At 31.2% G+C, this 19,549-nt stretch overlaps 3 protein-coding genes across 4 annotated transcripts; 2 read left to right on the top strand and 1 right to left on the bottom strand.

Moving 5' to 3' along the window:
* The first annotated feature begins 1,451 nt into the window (after positions 1-1,451).
* LOC106776840 (homeobox protein knotted-1-like 12) lies at positions 1,452-2,342 on the top strand. The gene is made up of 3 exons (XM_022787368.1): positions 1,452-1,625; positions 1,912-2,022; positions 2,119-2,342. The coding sequence occupies exons 1-3, from the start codon at positions 1,473-1,475 to the stop codon at positions 2,242-2,244; spliced, it is 390 nt and encodes a 129-aa protein (XP_022643089.1). The 5' UTR covers positions 1,452-1,472; the 3' UTR covers positions 2,245-2,342.
* A 7,439-nt stretch (positions 2,343-9,781) lies between these two features.
* LOC106776839 (cyclin-SDS) lies at positions 9,782-15,188 on the top strand. Its single transcript, XM_014664305.2, has 7 exons — positions 9,782-10,912; positions 11,059-11,226; positions 12,604-12,833; positions 13,349-13,477; positions 14,208-14,385; positions 14,759-14,803; positions 15,086-15,188. The coding sequence occupies exons 1-7, from the start codon at positions 9,782-9,784 to the stop codon at positions 15,116-15,118; spliced, it is 1,914 nt and encodes a 637-aa protein (XP_014519791.1). The 3' UTR covers positions 15,119-15,188.
* A 752-nt stretch (positions 15,189-15,940) lies between these two features.
* Positions 15,941-19,463, bottom strand: LOC106776422 (binding partner of ACD11 1). Of its 2 annotated transcripts, none has more exons than XM_014663876.2 (6): positions 19,337-19,463; positions 18,224-18,307; positions 18,024-18,127; positions 17,846-17,921; positions 17,568-17,651; positions 15,941-16,707 (listed from the first exon to the last, which is right to left on the bottom strand). In XM_014663876.2, the coding sequence occupies exons 1-6, from the start codon at positions 19,340-19,342 to the stop codon at positions 16,132-16,134; spliced, it is 930 nt and encodes a 309-aa protein (XP_014519362.1). In that variant the 5' UTR covers positions 19,343-19,463; the 3' UTR covers positions 15,941-16,131. The 2 variants fall into 2 exon arrangements, with proteins under 2 accessions (XP_014519362.1, XP_022631494.1); XM_022775773.1 differs by lacking the exon at positions 19,337-19,463 and adding an exon at positions 19,216-19,322.
* Positions 19,464-19,549: the final 86 nt, after the last annotated feature.

The following is a 19,549-nucleotide window of genomic DNA, read 5'->3' as shown; positions in this document are numbered from 1 at the left end:
CGAAATGAAAAATATATCGAAGAGCACCTGTGCATAAAATCAATCGGTCAAAACAAAAGAAAATAGTAGAAAAAACAATTAATCAACGAAAAATGAGAAAAAAAATAGAAGATGATGGTCTGGAAGATATGGAGAGAGCAACAATAGAAAAGACTTTGTTTCAAATGTGTAAGAGACTCTCTGCTCACGAAATTTAACTTAGAAACATATTATTACCTTGGTTATTTTATTAGCTCAGACAATAGAAACTATATGGTCACGATTCAATTGAAAGTTATCACCACTAATGATATCCTATAAATTGAAAGTCGTCACCACTCCAAACGATTTCATTCAATATGTATATAAAGAAGTCATAATGCGACTTCACCTTTTTAGAATTTTATAAAAAAGTCATTCTTACTCATGACGACTTCAATTTAAAAGTCCTCAAGACTTCATATAACTTATATTTAAATTGTAAATTTTAAGTCAACTACTCCAATTTTTTTAATTTACGGAATAAACTATCACGTTTTTTTTTTTAATTTTCATAGAAAATATATTGATATTATATAAATAAAAAATTTCAATTTCTTTTATAAAGTTTTCATTCTCACTCTTTAAAAAAGTTGAAGACCATAGAAAGATAACAACACTAAATACATAGTTTCACTTTTTAAAATATATAGAGATTCATTTACGCCTCCCCAATCCTAAAAGTGGTGGACTAAGTAGATTTCATTTAAACCATTAATTTGTAATTAAACAGTTCATATTTGAAATTATTGGAATGATGATGATGACCAAAACTGTTCATGTCCATGTTACACAGTAACCCAATAAAGAAGAAAAATGTTACCATCTATTATATGTCGGTATATTTTATAAAGAAGATGAGAAAGATTGGAAAAACCCAAAAAACAAACGTGGAAGATAAATAATAAGATTAATAATAAATTGTTACATAAATGGTTATCAAAAAATTAGTAAGAAAAATTGTTAAAGATATATTTTCAATATAAGAGGTGTTGTAAAATAGTTTTGTGTATTAAGCATTTGGAAATAATGAAATGAAAGAAAAAAATGTTTGGGAGGAATTATAGAATAAAGCCAAAAGAGGTGTTCCAAGTTAAAGAGGTGAAAGGTGCTTTAATCATAGCAATAAACCTTGACAAGTTCCTTTCAAGGCAAAAAAGGGAGACAGAGAACACAGAGTTTTAACCCTTTATCTTTTTCCCATGCATGCATGCACTTGTTTTCATACTATTTATTTTACCTCCAATGGTTAACAACATGAAGAACAGAAATACCCATACGGCAGGTAACCCCATTTGTACTTGTTGATAACTACGTTTCATCACCCACAATGGTCAATAACCATAATACAAACCCCTTTTATCCACAACATCTTTCTATATATAACACTGCTTTTTCTTTCTGATTCGATTGGTGCAAATAATAGTAAGAAACCTACCTACCTACCTAGAGGGATGGAAGCTACACACATTCGAGAAAAGGGTGTTGTTGAGGGAAGTGAAAACATTGCTGCTGGGAAAGAAAATGAACAAGTTCTTCTCAAGAACATTATTGCAACTCATCCTTTGTATGAACTTTTGATTCAATCTCACATCAACTGCTTCAAGGTACGTAATTTCCTCCATTTTCTTTTCTTCTCAACCAATAATGTTCAATTATCATTATCAGAAAAAGACACAAGCCATTGCAAAAAGTTCCCATTTTAGTATAAACATTTCATCTTAAAATAACATAACTGTTTCTGCAATGGAAACAAGACCAGACATTTTGGGTAAACAGTTACATATATCATATAAGGATTTGTTTGTCTTATTAAGTCAGTTATAGATGATATGATCAACAATGTTGGAAGTAATAAGAGAGGTTAAAAGCTTTATCATGATTTGAATTCAGGTGGGATTAAGCGAAGCTGAAGTGTTTGATGATGATGCACTGAAGAAGCTGATGAATTCAAAGTCCAAAGCAACATCTGGTGCAAACACTTCAGAGTTAGATCACTTCATGGTATCATTTCTGAAAATCTTGGTTAAGAGAAACATCTATTGTTTAAGAAATGAAAACCTTATTATATGTTTTGTTTTTGATTTGAACATTGGATAGGAAGCTTATTGCATGGCACTGAGCAAGCTGAAAGAGGCAATAGAAGAACCAACAAAAGAAACGAATGCTTTCATCAGAGCCACGTATCATGAACTAAAGCAACTGGAAGAAGTGAAGCACCCATAACTTTTCATAAGTAGTTGGAATCCTTTCTAGCAAGTACCATTACCTTATTATTGTAGCTCTTATTTTCAGAATCTTATTCACTCAACCAATCACTTTCAGGGCACTGTATTATATTGCTCTTCACAATTATATGCTGTATATTAGACTCATGCTTACATTTACATCATTTCCTCTCATATTATAATTTATCATAATCTTTATACTATAATTTCTTGCATTTTCTAAATTCAATTATAATTAACATCAGATTTCCATTAATAATTTCATAAAACTAGTATATACTTTTGTTTCAAAATATGTCGGCATATGCGTTGGGAATATAAATGAGTATAACTCTAATATTTATTAGAAATGAGAAAATTTATAAATTTATTATTTTAATAAGATTTTAAATTAAAAATGGTGTAAATTTTTTATGTAAATTTAACTTAGATTTCATTATTATTGATTTTTTTTTTTTCAGTAAATTTGTTAAATACTCATAAGGACTTGAAATAGACATGTTTGAAATACAACGAAAACATAATTTCTGAAGGTTGTGAGTTGCTGCTAATACTATTTATTGCAGTTATCTCTTCTATTAATTGAGAATTTGAATTTTTGTGTAATTGATAAAAAGTTTAATTATATTTTTAATCCTTAAAATTTGGAGGAATTTTCTTTTTTTTTTTTCTTTTAAGTATAAGTTTTTTTAACTCTCAGTTGAAAAATATGATTCTAGTTTCTAAATTTTAAATTTTAAACTCTACACAATAAAAATAATCATTTATAGTCCTTTTGAATTTAGAGTTTAGAAACTTTTTTAAGAAACTAATATTACTCTTATAACCATTAATGGCTGGAAGTTGAGTGATATATTTAACATTTTTCTTGGTGTAGTTTCTTAAATTCATAATGGGCTAAATTTTCAATTCATCTACGTAGGCCAGAATACCCAAATAGTTTACCTAACCACCATATTATCTTTAAAAGAATTATAATTGTGGAAAAATAATAAAATAATATATTTACTTATTTGTGCCCTTTAATTTTCCAAAATTTTGATTTGAAAAGAAATTAATAAACAAAAATCTGTGCACCTAATGAGCTAGTTTGGTGGGATTAATTAAGTAGACATGGCAGTGCAAATCAGCATCAATTATCGCGATTTTATATTTGATGTCACTTATGCATATGATTAATTTCATTTTGTAAGTGGTTAAAATTAAATAAATACTTATATAAATAGTAATACATCATTAACAATTTAACGGATTATTAACATATTTGATATATGTTATTTAACATGTATATATAATTAAATTTGTTTCACCGACTATCAAGAGTAAATATATGTATTATACTATATTATATATATTGAACCATAAAACAGTGTAATGAACTTTTATTGAAAATGAATCAGTTCTTTTAGTATAATATAGTATAGTTAATTATAATATAGTATAAATCAATTATTTTTGTCTAATCCTAATTATACACAAGCGCACATACATAAAAAGATATAATATATATATATATATATATATATATATATATATATATATAATTAAAATTAAGATTCTTTATAATAAATATTAAAATGTTCAACATTATATAAAAATTACCATCATAAATATAAAATAGTTACGTTAGTAAAGATGGATTTTTCCTTCATCCTATAGAAACTTTTAAAATTTGAATTTTCCCTTCTTTTAATTTTTGGCCAAAGCTGAGATGAATATAGATTTTTTATTTACATTTCATATAGGTTCATTTGAGTGGTTTTAAAATATAAATTTTAAAGGCCTCATTCATCAGTGCCACTAAATAACTTTTGAGATATATGATAGTATAGACTATCAGGTATGCATCATTGTTAAAATTGTGTTATTAAAAACATTTTTTCCTATATGATATTATAGCATTTGTAAGACACTTGTAAAAGTGATATGTACTTTGAGTCTTGAGCTTTTAGGAGACAAGTGACGATATAAATACGAAAACTTCTTATCCATCTTTTTACCATGTCCTAAGTCATCTCACATTTTTCATTTGCTTCTTCTTGTCTAATTCAATTATTATTCATCTTCTTCTTTTGCAAATTAATTCATATTTCATTTAGTTCAACATCTAGAAAAATATTTATATAAAATAAAAAGATAATAGATAGTAATAAGTATTTAAATTATTATTATTATATTAATGTTGTGATAGCTTGTTTGGTGAAAAACCTTGTATTAGAAATGTCTTAGATTTAAGTTTTACTATAAAAACATTTTGAAATCCTAATTTTACAATCAAAGTAAAGAGAGTTAATTAGTCTTTTTCTTATGACACATTTCTTTTTTAGTAGTTTTATTTGTATTAAATTATATATTTGTGTTTTGGTTAGATAAAATTTATCATTTGTTGGTTGATATTTTGTCTATTTATTTGTTGAAAATAAATAATATATATGCATTCATATTTTGTTACGAAATTATTTTAGTGATTATTCTGTTTTTTTAATTTAAATAATAATATGGATTTTGTATATTTATTTTTAGTTAATTTACGATTTGTAGTTTTAGTAACAGGGTAAAGATGCCGGAGCTTGCTATCATTGGTTCAATGTTCAGAACTTTTTATGTGAGGGTCATATGCTAGAATAACAAATAATGAAGAATGAAGGGAACAGTTTCTTCTCTCTCAATGGGTGAGTAATTTTTGTGTAAGTGAGTTGTGAAGGTTTATTAGTTTCAGGGGGGAGTGGGAGAGACAAATTTTGAGTTGTAAATGTGAGAATAAAACTTACTTTTATTTTTAATAATTAATTATTTTAAATTTCTATATAAAATCAGTAGGTAAAATTTATTTTATTTTACATACAGATTGTATATCATTACATATAAATCTTGTCTTTTTTTTTAAAAAAATTTCCCATTCTAATGTATCTAATTTACATACGAATTTTATTACATACAAAAAAATGTAAGTATAAATCCGTATGAAAAATTCATATATAATTCACTTTTAAATATTCATATATAAAATTTATATGTATTACCTACATTACATACGGAATAAAATCTATATGTAAATATCGATAAGTAAATCGAATTTTTCTTGTGGTGACATAAAAAAATGAAATCAAATATTCAAAGTGTCAAAGTAATACACAAGTCCAATAAGTGTCCCACAAAAGAACACTCAAAATAAGGGCCAAAGGCTTGTGTGTAAATTCAAAAGAAGTCTTATTTTCATCTTCCTCTAGTAGAATAAAAAGACAAGACCAAATAAAACTTTGTGTTGAAAAGGAAAGTCACTCTAAAATTCCAAGCATTCAACACAAGGCAAACAAGAGCTTAAAGGGAAATGCTCCTAAATTACAATGGTTTGATCATTCATTTGATCAAAGGTGTATGATCATTGGGAGCTACATGCTTTGGATTATTATTCTAATAACTCTTACTTTGACTCTTGTTTTTTGTATAAATGTTTTTGAACCCAAGAGAAGAAAGTCAAACATCTCCAAAAGAAGGAAGGATGTTCTCATGACAACTTGAAGATTTGAGGTCAAATCTTTTTCAAGAGGGAGGGGATGGTGACATATCCCTTAGCCATGACCTAAGCACATTCAAGAAGAGCTAAAGTCGTCTATGCAAGGAGTATTTTAGACCTTGTATTAGAGGTCAAGTAGTGTATGACTTCTTTTCAGACCATGTATTAAGGGTCAAGAAGTGTAGGGTTTTTTAATAATCTTGCTTAAGTTGTATGGAAATATTTTCTCCTTGCTTAAGCTAATCTTGGATGATTATTTTTGTAACCTTAGCTTGGTAGAGGGTGTCCCAAGAGACATGGGAGTCACATGGCACACTCTTAGTGAAGATTTTTTTACAAAGGTAATGATCATGTGTCATTTTCCTAGTGGGAAAATTTTTGTAAAGTTTTAGTTATAAATACTTTTAAAGGAAGACTCTAGAGAGTCTTCTCACCCACATCATAATAAAACATTTTTAGAGGATTAGGAGATGGATTTTCTTCATTATTTGTACTTCTTTTTGTCATTCATGAAGAGCTAAATCTCTATGTGTTGGAGTAAGATGTAAATAGATTTGAACTCTCTTGTATTCGCTAATACCTTCTATTTATGTATGATTTCTTTTTATTTAAAGTTTGTTAATTGATTTATATTTAATGTTGTATGAACTAATCACTCGTTTTATCTAATTGGCTTAAGATTGAGTGGGAACTGGTATTAAGTTATGCTCCAATCAGTTGTCCCATGGGTTTTTAGATGCTTGGAATAAATCTATAGTTTTGATCTTAATGCAGGTGAGCTGTTCAAACAATCACTGAGGAATCATGACTGAAAGGTGGTGATCATAGGCTCTAGGTGCCAAGAATGGACCTATAGTTACACTTAAGTGAATTCCTTGGACTTTATCATCTGAAACTTCATGCTTGGAGGTAGATCTGATGCAAGAGAGGGAAAATTTTTGAAGTGAAGCTTCAACATGGTTCAACCATTTAAAAGTCACTCATTTAGTAACTTAAACTAATTTCCAATTGATTTTACAACATTTTCACCAATACAAACTTGTTTTCTACACATAAATTGTTTTACAAAATATCAAAATAGTTAAAGCATTGTGTTTACTGTCATATCCCCGTGGATAAGATACTTGTTTACTACAACAACCCAATACACTTATTGTAACGCGTTAAATAGCTGACAATGGATTTTTGGAGGTATCCTTGAGTGAGATCTTTATATATTGATTTAAGACTCATTCTAATATGCAGAAATATAGAAATACGAAATTCTTATCTATTGGCTTGTATGTTGTGATAGGTGTGTTCTAAGATTTGTGTAACCCTTGTTTTGTGGCTTTGAGAACTTGGTGTTGGCATAGAGCGAGAACTTTTACTGGGTTTATGATTAAGTGTTGTTGTTGCTAAGTAAATCCTGTCAACTTTTGTGAAGATTCAGAGTAGGTGTTCATCCTTTATGAAGATTCAAAAGAGGTGGTTATCCTTTGTAAATGATTCGGATGAGGTGTTCATCCTTGGTGGCTTTCAGGGGAAGTGAGTTTCATCTTTTGTGGTAATAAGAGAGGTGTTCTAAACCCTAAACTTGTTGTTTTCTTTTGTGATTATAACGATTTATTGATTTTGTGATGATGGAATGTTAATCTTCTTTTGGATTAACAATTGGACGTAGGATCCTTGTGATCTGAACCAGTATAAAATTCTTTGTGCAATTTTCTCTCTTTCTTACACTCTTTATAATTGTTTTAATTTATCGCTAAGAAAATTGAATTATAAGAGAAAATTATTAAAGACACAATTTGCGATAAAAAAACCAACTCACCCCCTCTTGATTTGTTATTCACACTAACTATTTTGTTGAACCACTTTGACATAAAATGCTTGTAACTACCCCAATTTCACTTGCTTTTTAGGATTAGAGGAATTTAGAGAGTCAAAACTGTATTTTGAAGAAAAGAAGAAGAATTCAAACACTTTTAAAGAAATTTGTCATAACACAACTACAACACCTTTTTTGAGGGCTTGAGCCATGAAGAAAACCCCGGAAAAAAAGGCTTCCTTAAGCCCTAACCCTGAGGCTCAAGCCATGGAGAATACTTCATTATGAAGTCATGTTAGGCAGCTCCAACTTTATAACTCCCTGCTTAAAGACATAAAAGAAACCCACCAAGGGAGGAAACCTCACAGCTAGAGCCACAGACCATCGTTGAAGCCATGCTGTCTTAGTTTATAAATACCAAAATTCTAGACATATTAGAGAAAGTTATAGAACATTAGTTTTAGATACTTTTAAGAGCACTTTTAGAGGGAGACTCTAGAGAGTCTTCTCACCCACATCCTTTGTAATTAATAGAACATCTTTGGATGAATTTTCTTCATTACTTGTATTCCTTTCTATCATGCATGAAGAACTAAATCTCCATGTGTTGGAGCAAGATGTAAATAGATTTAAACTCTTTTGTGTTCGATAATATGTTCTATTTATGTATGATTTCTGTTGATTTAAAGTTTGTTAATTGATTTATTATTTACTTAAATATTCTACAGACACTTATATAAATAAAAACTTGTAGTGATATAATGATGAGATATGATAAGATTAAAAAAGATAGAAAAAAAAAACAAAAAACATAAATAGATAGAAATAAATTAAGCAACTCGTGTCTTTAAGGTATGACCTTTTATAAAAAAAAATAAGGAATAAAAAACATTGAGGATTGTTGGAGTAAAATTTAATAATAGAGTGAAAAATATGATTAAATAAGTATTATATATCAATAAATGAAAGTGTTTCGCATGGTCGATCGAATACACTCATAATATCTTAATTATATATCATTGCTTGATAAGCTTTCACATGGACATATAATAGGTACATGTAATTCATAATATACATTGAATATGACAAGCAAGAAAATTTGTTCAATAAAATTTATTTGAATAATTAAAATATTAGTAATTTTAATTAATGTATTATTTTTTTATCATTCAAAATTATTCTTTTCTTTTCAGTTTTCTTAACATACCATTTATTATTTTAACTATGTCTTTTAATTTTAACAAAAATAGATTTCAATTGTCAGGAATGTTGTAAAGTATTAAAGTATTTTAGTTTTTATAATTTATTTTTTTAATTTCAGTTTTAGAAGAAAAAAAAACTTAGTTAAAATTCTAACTTATTTTATAGGAATGATGGACAAAAACATACTCCAGAATTTATTTTTTTGGAAGTCAAATTCATAATCTTATATAGGTAAAACAAATTTGAACCAGACTTTGAGCTTGAAAAAACTTGGAAAGTGAACAATCATGTACTTTGGTGTTGTACCGATTCCTGAAAAGCTTAACAAAATTGTCAATAAATGGACACATATAAATGCACATGTGTTGGGAAGTGAATCATAATGAATCGATGTGTGCTTTCACACTCTTGTATTAGAGTTTTGAATAGGATATTTTAAAAATTATTTTTAATTATCTGTTTACAACAGAATACGTATTATTATTTTATTAATATGTATTAAAAAAGTGTTATGAAAAAAGTTTTTTCTAATTTTTTTGTTAACACAAGTTTTCATTTAAACATTTCATTCTCGGAAGCTTTTTAAGAAAATAAAGATATGTTTCAATATTTAAATAATAATAATACAATTAAGCTTGATTAATATATTACTAAAATAATAATTACATTTTATAAATTGAGATGATTATTTGAAAAATATTTCAATTAATTAGAAATATATAATAAACTTTAAAAAGTAAGGTGACTCGGTTTAATGCTTAGGTATACCTATTAATGCTCTTAATAGTTCTAGTTCCAGGAAATGAACATCATGTGGATGTGGTGCAGGGAAAACGCATTACGTGGGACCGTACCATATATATACCCTGCTCCCTCGTTTTCATTTCTTTTCACAACTCCCCTAACCGTTCAAACACACTTTCCACACTCTCTTCCTCAATCATCACTACAACAACGATTTAACATTGGAATTTTCTCTGCGTTGTTTTGGTTAACAGTACAACAATGATAACCAGATCCAGGAAATTGAAGCGCGAGCTCGAGCTGGAGCCACCTCCGGTCATTGTCACTAAGAAGCATAGGCAGAAGTTGCCTCGCCGGCGAAGGCAAAACTTCTCTCCCGTTCTTCTAGTCAGCGACTCTTGCCAGAATCCTCGTTTCTCTGTGGATTCCAGTTCCGGCTCTGACTTCGCTGTCGGCGTTGCTTCTTGTAACTCCAGCAGAGCTTCCATCGCCGGCAAGGAAAACATGAACTCGAGAAATGAATCATCGATCGATTCAACGAGAAATCAGAGGTTTGAGAAACGAAACGAGAACGAAGTAGAGGTTTCGGAGTCTTCGTGTGCGGACTCCAATTCATTCGCTCGAGATCGAAGCAGGAGGTCAATTCTGAAATTCAAAAGTGGAAGAGAATATAATAGTCTGAGAGGAGAAGATGACGTTTCGGATGTTTGCATAAAGTCGGATATTACTGGTATTCTGAAGTTGAATAGCGGAAGCAAGAGTAAGAACGTAAAAAAAAATGACGACGTTTCGTGCGGGAAATCAGAGATAACTTGCGAGGACCAGTTCAATTCGAAGTCATCCAGTGATGGGAACGGAAACATGAAAATTTCTTCGGAGTCAAACGGAAACGACGCCGTGTCGTTTAGTTCATTTGTTCGCGCGTCGTTAGAGGAAGAAAAGGATAGCAGCAAGGAAAACAGAGCGTTGGAATGTGAATACTCTGTAGGCTCTAAACATCTACACGCGGAAGAGAATTGCGCGGATTTAGTAGCGCAATCGATGACGAGGCAGGAATCGGATAATTACGACGTCGTTGCGGACCTCACTTGCTCTGAGGAACTGCGTTTCTCATACTGTGATGACGATGACGAATCGGAATACTGTTCCAGTCAGGGAACTGTGTTCTCTGAATTTCATTCTGAGATTTTCGGTGAATGCTCGCAGCAGGGGCTTTCAGATTACACTCCGTCGCTGTTCGTGGATTCTGGAAGCCAGTTTTCCGAGGGATCCGTCGGAGAAACATCTTCACCAACGTATTTGTTGTTCCTTCAGTATCGCAAGGAGTTCACGACTCTAACTTCTGCTTCTGCAGTGGTGAACTCTTCTTCAAGTGACGAAGATGAAGCCGATGTAGGTTTCGCTAGCTTCGACTTCAGAATTCTAAGTTACTTATATTACTAGCTTCTGTCAGGAATCTGTTTAGCCTAGCTCTTTCTATATGTTATTATATAATTAAGAGTTCTTATCTGGTGTACGTATGTTTTTGTGAATTCTAGTTTGTGAGATTCGAAGATTCTGATGACGAAGACAGCTACCAGATGCTGAGGAAGAGGGAGAGGAAGCAAGGTTTTGTGTCGAATTATGGTGAAAGGTATTTCTCTACCACTGAATTCGGAGAGACCGTGCTTGAACAACGTGCGCAAATGGTTCACTGGATCGTTGAGGTAGGTTTTATCCAATTCCAAGTCATTATGCTCTTACACTTGTGGTTTGATTAATTTATTTTATATAGTTTTATAGAAAATAAAATTTATGTTGTTAAGAATTCTACCATAATTATAGAACTATATAGCATATTCTATGATAAACATTGATTATTTCTTGACAGTAGGACAAAAAATCGTACAGATAGTGATATCTCTCTAACAAATTGATTATTCAAAAAATAATCATCACTCTAGTACTAAATCCTATCTAATAAAAACTATACAAATATTATAGATTATGCCATAAATATTTAATTTTCATTTATTAAATGGTATAAATAATCGTGTTTTGCTTTGGGTGAGAGAGACAACACGTTGGAAGAGAGGGTGAGAACCAAGCTTGATTCCGTTAAAAGGTCATCCTTGTAGTTGGAGTAGTGTGAGTGGCATCCAATTGTCTCATGACACGCGAGCTTCAATAGGAAGAAGAATGCCTCGGCGAGTGCCGCGGCGTACTTTTGTAAATCCCTCAATTGTCGTGCATTGTGCTCACGCAATCATGCAACGCATTTTTCTCGGATTCGCGCTTGTGGGTAGTTACTTAGTATACATTTTGCTTTGGAAAATTTTAGTTGAACACCAACATATTTTTCTAATACATCTAATAAAATATAATATTTTTATCTTTTATTTAATTTTTTAAACTTATATTTTAAAAAAAGTATACTTTTATTTGTATTATGTAGGTGTAAAAAATGGAACTGTCCATGTATCACCACTATTTTGCTTTTCAATTGAACCTAAACGAAGAGAACCATATAATAGTTAAGATGAAATTATTTCCTTTCTGGTTTGTTTGCAAAAAAGATTACTTACAGCAAATTTTGGTAGACTAGCTAACCGCACAAGTCTACCATTATTTTAATGCTTCAAAATTTCATATAGATAGGATGTTCATTCGCCATTTTTTAAGGTAATTGGAAAGGAATTGAATGGCTTTATATATGGCCTGGTAGGAAAAATAAACGGTACTTCTGATATATGTGCAATTATTATCATATATATTCTACCAAGTTTGATTTTAGACAGATTTAAATAACATTCACAAAAAAAAAAAATGAATTCATAAATTAAATTAATGAATATAATATTTTTCGTTTGACTTATCTCGAATGCATACAATATACTAAAATTAATATATATATATATATATATATATATATATAATTATATGCGAATATATTAGGAGTATCCATCACCATGCAGTTAATTTCTCATTTGTAAGGATTATTATTTATTCTTAATGTATGATAACAATTATCTATGCGAATCTCTTTAGATTTGGATAACAACGTTCTTATCTTCAAGTATTTCTAAATTTTGCTTCTGTGGAAGTTGTTGGACTTTGAATCGAGTGTAGAGTTTGTTTACGAGGCCTTATTTCTTGAAATTTGGCAGCAATCTTGTCGAAAACAGCTTCGGCAAGAGACGATTTTTCTTGGCGTCAACCTACTTGACCGTTTCCTAAACAAAGGATACTTCAAAGCCCAAAAACGCCTTCAAATTGTTGGAATAGCATGCCTCACGTTAGCAACCAGAATCGAAGAAAATCAGCAATACAACAGGTTCAACATTAAATTTTTACATATCTCCCCCATCCTCCTAGTCATGTAATTATATTGGGCAAAAATGTTATTTTCAATCTTCTGTGTCACTGGTCTACGGCTGGTGACGGCCTTGAGAATAAGGAAAATGAAAATAGATCAGGACTTCATTTTTTAGAGCTTCAGTTTATTTGTCCTCATTAGTCATGCATTCTTAATTTAAAGAATAACGATTGTCCTTAAAGTTCCCAACATTATCCAATTTTACATAAATTCTATTTTGTAAAGCATTAGCTCTCTTTAGGTTAAAATTTAGAATATATAAATAATTGTTTTTGTAAGTTTTACTATCCCATGAGTAGAGTTAAAAAGCCGCTTGTAATATTTTAATTTTCTACCTTTTTTTTTACATATACTTCCTTCTCCTATAACCCGGGAAAGTGATAACTAACAGAATTTAACAATTCTTTATTCAAATTAAAGTATGAAAGTCATTATGCCCAATGAATAACTGAACTCCTTTGTGGGTATTACAGGGTGGGGCAAAGCAATTTCAACGTAGGAAGCAATAGGTACAGCAGAGGCGAGGTGGTAGCCATGGAATGGATGGTGCAGGAGGTGCTCAAGTTTCAGTGCTTTCGGCCCACCATCTACAATTTCTTGTGGTATACCAGTAACTTTTTAATTTTATAGCACGAATATGACCTGAAATTCTGCATAAATTAAATGTTAGCTGATACTCGTTGTTTTAGGTATTCAATCAGACTTTTGTTTCTTTTTGGGAAACCATTGCAATTTTAAAATGAATGGTTCAAGCAAAAACTTGCTTTCATGTCTCTAACAAGGAATGTCTTTTTGCTTTAAATACCGTGCGTCATTTAAAAATGAAAAGAAGCTTTTGTACTTGTTACTTAACATAGCCCCAATTAGAAAAGGCTTTGCGTAATTTAGGATAAGTTAAATTTTTGATTTTTTTGATTTTTTATTTATGTTTTTATTTTCATTCTTTTATTCTTATCTTCTATTTTTAAAAAATCCACAATTTTTTTTTTGTGCAATTCTTACTATTATATTGTTTATTTTAATTTTATTTTTTAATTAATTAAAATAGTTTTATAATACTTAATAAATATGTTAAAGTTTAGAATTCAATGGAACCAAAATATAAAAAACAAAACATATAAGAATTATTAATTAAATAAAAAATGGTTAATTTTGAATATCTGTGGACAACAGTGACAATAAAATAAGATGAAATAAAAATAAGGTGCACATTAGAAATCAAAGAGAAACAAAGTTGCAATTTAACCTTTCTAAAAGTGCAAGAAAGTAAAGTCATCCCCACCCATTTCTTTACGATTCAGCTAAAGTACCCTCCACCCTTTAATTTTACAGCTTTTACCTAAAAGCAGCCAATGCTGATGCAGTCGTTGAGAAGAGGGTCAAGTATCTGGCAGTGCTGACACTGTCATCTCATGAGCAACTGTGTTACTGGCCTTCAACAGTTGCTGCAGCACTTGTAGTCCTGGCTGGTCTTGAATTCAATCAAAGTTCACCGCTCAAAGTAATCGGGGTAACTACTATTGCATTATAGAACTTACTCTTTATCTGATACTTAAGTCAACAAAGTCGGGGTTAAATATAATATGACACTGTTAGGCAATGCCAGATCTGCTTCTTAATATTTTAGTACATCATTGTAATTTTAGCTCCTAAAATCAACGAAATATGAATACTGAGGTTGTGAAAACATTAATTATACAGTGTATCATATTGTTCTTATATAAATCTGCAGAGTTGAGCGTGCCTTTTTGTTTCTGAATCACTAATTATGAGAATATGATTCATTTATTTCTCCTTTCTAGCTTTCTTATTTTTTTAGAGACCTTAAACTATAAGATTGATAATTGAATTTCATGTATATAATTAATCTTATGATTTTGCAGATCCACGTTAGATCAAAAGATGAGAATTTGTACGAGTGCATAGAGGTAAGACAGTCCAATTTATTGTAATTTGTCAGTGTACTTTCTCTTCGGTTTGAGGTTTAACCAAGAAAAAAGAATGAAGGAAAAACTTAAAATGTCGTGATGAAAAAGTGCCAGAATACAAGAAGATTTGTGAAAATAATCAAATCCTTTTATTTCTTGAACTGAGAAAAGCCTCATACCACGATTAGAATGAAACAAATTGTTTCCTTTATCATTCACTTTTCCCTATTATCTTCGGTTTTGTTCACGTGTTTAACATGAAACTTATACTCATTTCAACAGAGCCTGGAAACGCTGTTGCGCTACATAGGATAACGCACTAGTTAGAGAGGAGGCATTAAGGCATTGCCCATACAACTCATATGGTGGCAATTGTTCCTAACCAACAGAAGACAAATGACTTTCTTATTCTTGGTTTATTCTTCATTAATACAAAATAAATTTCATTCGTCTCCCTAAGAGCAAGGGAGTGTTATTTTTTCCACATGTAACTATATTGATTGTTTCTGTATATCGGTATAGAAGGAAAAAATGTACACATATTTTTTCGGAAGCCCTGAGAACCTTTCAACGCACAGGAAATTCAGCTGTTAACTGTTAATGACCTACAAAGATATTACAGGCTTATACAAAGGTTTATCTTACATCATATTTGATTGTTTCTTTCCTCTTCAGACATGGTCTTTTGTGGCCTCCTTGCAACCTTCTATCGTGTTTGGTCACTTTTAGAATTTTAATTACATGCATTAAAGCACCATTGTACAAAGTGTCTAGATTTTCTGTTGAAGGAATTTCTAGAGATTATTAGTTCTTGGTGAAATGGGTTTGCTAACGACCACATCAATACAGAAAATGACCGACTTTAGCCCAACTACAGATAACGAAGTAGGGATCTCGTTAAGGAGAATTTCATAGCACCAAAACTTAACTCTAGAACTAGCAAATGGAAAACCATCCAAAGAAAGACATTCAACACAGTGAAATATATGTGAAAAGCAAATATACCTATTGTTTCTTCTCATTTTAAGGGAAAGTCAACAAAACATTACAATTTACAATACTCTCGTTGATACAATCTCCTGCATATTTAAATTTCCGAAAACATGACATAAAAGGAGAACTGAATGAAGAAGAGACTAAAAAAATAAAGAATAACTTTATGACATAAATGTTGACCGTATTTAGGAAACACACGTCTGCCAGACAAACTTGTACATTGCTGTAACAATCAATAAAACTTATCATTCTAAAATAAAAGCGCAGACAATAACTACTCTAAACTAAATAAATCCAACTGTGCATGTGAGGATGTAAAGAATTCTTAGTAGTTATATAATTTCTAGCTTATGGTCATCATGTGAATTAACAGGAACTATTGCAGGACCCATGTCTGAAGCATCCTGCAAGTTTTTCATTCCAAATTCATCAACAGTCCCTTTCCTTTCACTATAAATGATCTCATTCCTTTCCACCTCTGCCTGTTCAACCTTCTCCCTTGTCATGCTGCTGACATCCCCTGCTGCTTTTGCTATAGCATTAAAGGCACTAGACACCCATGAAGCTCCAGTTGATACATAAGAATTGCTCATGATAGCAGATCCAGCACTGCTTGCCTTTTGCTCTGCAGCAGCAAGAGCAGACTTTGTCATTTCAGAAAGCTGATATTTTTCATCCATCTCTCTCACTTTTCCATTCACAATAGCTGTTCCAATACTTATTTTGTCACTGAAACCCATTCTACGATCAATGGAAGCAACTCTGGAAGATGCATTTGAGGTCAACTGGTGACGCTCATCAAAGGCTTTTGCCTTGTTGATGGCATCCTTTCCTAAAATGAAACCCTTAGCAAGCATGGTGCTCATTACATCTTCAGCCTTCTTTACTGCATCAGCACTTTGGTTTCTCTACTTATAACACCATTGTACAACACATATTAGATACTTACAATTTGACAGTGAAAGAAATTTTTTATACAGTTGCAGACATTTTACATGTAGATCTAACTGAAGAGCTAAAACTATCCTCTACGTCTGTGCAGCACATAACTTTACAGCATATTTGTGACTTTAGCACCAAAAATAGCATCCACAATATAGCCCTTTAAATTCAGTTATTAATCTAACCTCATAAGAAAATGTTTCAGCAGAGCGTAGTTTCATATGCTAAGAATCAATTGGTAATTTGATTTTGCACCGTAATATTCAGCCCAGAATTGTTTTTAGGAAAAAGTTCCTTTAACAATTATTTTTTTGACAAGGCATATATGGTAGTTTATCATTGGTTCATTTCAAATATTTTTTTTAAAATAAATTCAAACAGATAAATAAAATAATGACACGTATCCTATTGTAAAAAAACATATTGTTAAAATATCAGGATCGTTGTTTTTATTGTGCCAGATAAGTTGCAGATATCATCAGCAGAAGATAATAAATCTAAAAATCTTTAGCTATCATATCTAGACAAAGATCTTAGGCACCATATAAATTTCAAAGCCCAAAACCAGGAGGATTCTATCAAGAGTAATAACAAAATGAGAGAGATAAATAAAACGTACTACTAGTTCAGCAAAACTTCATGTATCTCGCACATTTTACCACATACAATTGCATGCAAAATAAACTACACAACATTTAAATTAACAACCTATTTAGATTAACTTCTTTATAAGAACTTGTACGAGAAACAAATATAAAGAGAAAATAAAACAAGTTCTCTATAAATTAAAATTTGCTCATAATCTCTTGGAAAAGTTAATACTTACCGGACTTACTGGAAGAGCATCAGGGGGAAGCTGATACTTCTCCACAGGTGCGATTGTGACATATAGATCACCTATCTTTGAACCCTATTTAATAAAATGAAGATTAAGCACATGATTTAAAAACAAAATCAACTAAAGTATCTGATTTTATGCAATTTCTATCAGTTTCAGGGATTGAATGAAAGGGTTAATGACGTGCATTGGTGCAATCCATCTCATTAGTAGGAAATCTAATGTGACATTTACAAAAGGTAAAAATCATTTGCACAGAAACATACTGTTAAGAGAACTGCTGTGTCTGCTCCCTGTGTATCCTTAAATGTAACATAAGCAACTTGAGTGCGGTCACTTTCCCTGTAGAATTAAAAACCAAAGATTAGGGAGACAGGCATTGAGGGTAAAAGTTTCAACATTAACAATCATGAAAAATGAGTAAAACATTGCAAGTTCTCTGACCTCTGCATCTCAATATACTGAATATCACCTGAGAATGAAAAGAATTCTCGAATCTCCACCTTGGAAGTAACCAGTGATATGTTGCTAACCTTAACTGTTCTTATCTGTGAGAAATCAAAACAGAATGAACTTGGAAATTTCACAATCATAATACAATCATAATGCTAACCGATGTTACTATATAAAGATTTCTTCCTCACGTCTGACACATGAATAGTCCAATTCGGTATTGGTGTGGATTGGGGAATAGCTTCAGCTCTTTGACCAGCATAGTCCAAAGTGACCTGCACACAAATTGTTAATTTAAGGTAGTTTTATGATCACATTCTGCAGAATATGCAGTGGAAGAAACAATGACATGTGCAGAAGGAGAAAATGTAAAACCAGAAAGTCAAACAGAAAAAAAGTGATCATTTTTCAATTACCCTCCAAAGCATTAAGAATATCCACTGAAAAAAGAGAGTCATATTTTAATCCATAAAGCAATGATGGAATTAAGTGAAAGCAAGAACAGAAAGTGCAGGTCCTAATGAGTACCATTCTCAGCTTAGAAGGCAAAGCAAAACAACAGAGTCAATTCAATAAGCAAGCCAAGAGGAAAGGTTATACCAAAAGACGACATCAATGTGATAGTGTCTACTTGAAAAGAAGCAACTCAAATTCCAAGAAGATTAATCATCACAAGCCCAAGCAAAGGAACTTGATGACTTGACATCAATAACAACCACCAATCTTAGTCACAGAAGCATATAAACTGAAAATTCTTAACATTGTAAGAAATATAATATGGAACATACAATCATATATAGAAGGTTAAGATTTAAAGACAAATAATCCACATTTGCTTAGGTAGACGTAAGTATGATCACTACCTAACTAACCACTGATTCTAACAATCAATGGGTGTTGGGATTTACATAGATGTCATATCTCACACTAATCTGCCATTGCCCAGATAAGAAATCATGAACAAATCAATTCAACATTCAGGTTTGCTCTTTTCTGGAGAGCCAAAAAATACAAAAACCATTTCCACTAGATCCGAAAGGGTCATTAGGAAACATTGCAGATCCAAAATTCCAAACTAGTAGTTCTTGTATTCATCATAACTACAACATCTAAACCACAGCTAAAGGTTGCATTGAATCACTGAATATGTAAATGTGAATCAAAGCAACTGCAAAGTCCCCACTTGCATCAAAGAAAGACAATGAAATACAGAAGAAGTCATGAAGAAAGAAGAAACCCAGATAGGATCCGAAACGAAGTGGATCTGTGGAAAAAGGGAATTGTAGAAAGATTTAGGGACTCACCGACATTTGGGATGGCAGAATGTTGTATTTGTCAGAAGCAGCGTCGGAAAGAGGCAACTTTTAAATGAAAATTTTGGTTGTTAGGTTCGTTGGTTTTGTTGTGATGTAATGTAATGAATGTGTCATCATGTGACTGTTATTCGGTTTCATATGATTGATTGTGAGTGGCTGCTGTGTAATTTTGCAACTCATGCCAAATGTAAAAATCTACTA

This window comes from Vigna radiata, chromosome 11, assembly GCF_000741045.1.
Source record: "Vigna radiata var. radiata cultivar VC1973A chromosome 11, Vradiata_ver6, whole genome shotgun sequence".
Taxonomy (NCBI): domain Eukaryota; kingdom Viridiplantae; phylum Streptophyta; class Magnoliopsida; order Fabales; family Fabaceae; genus Vigna; species Vigna radiata.
This window is presented reverse-complemented; position numbering and strand designations above follow the sequence as displayed.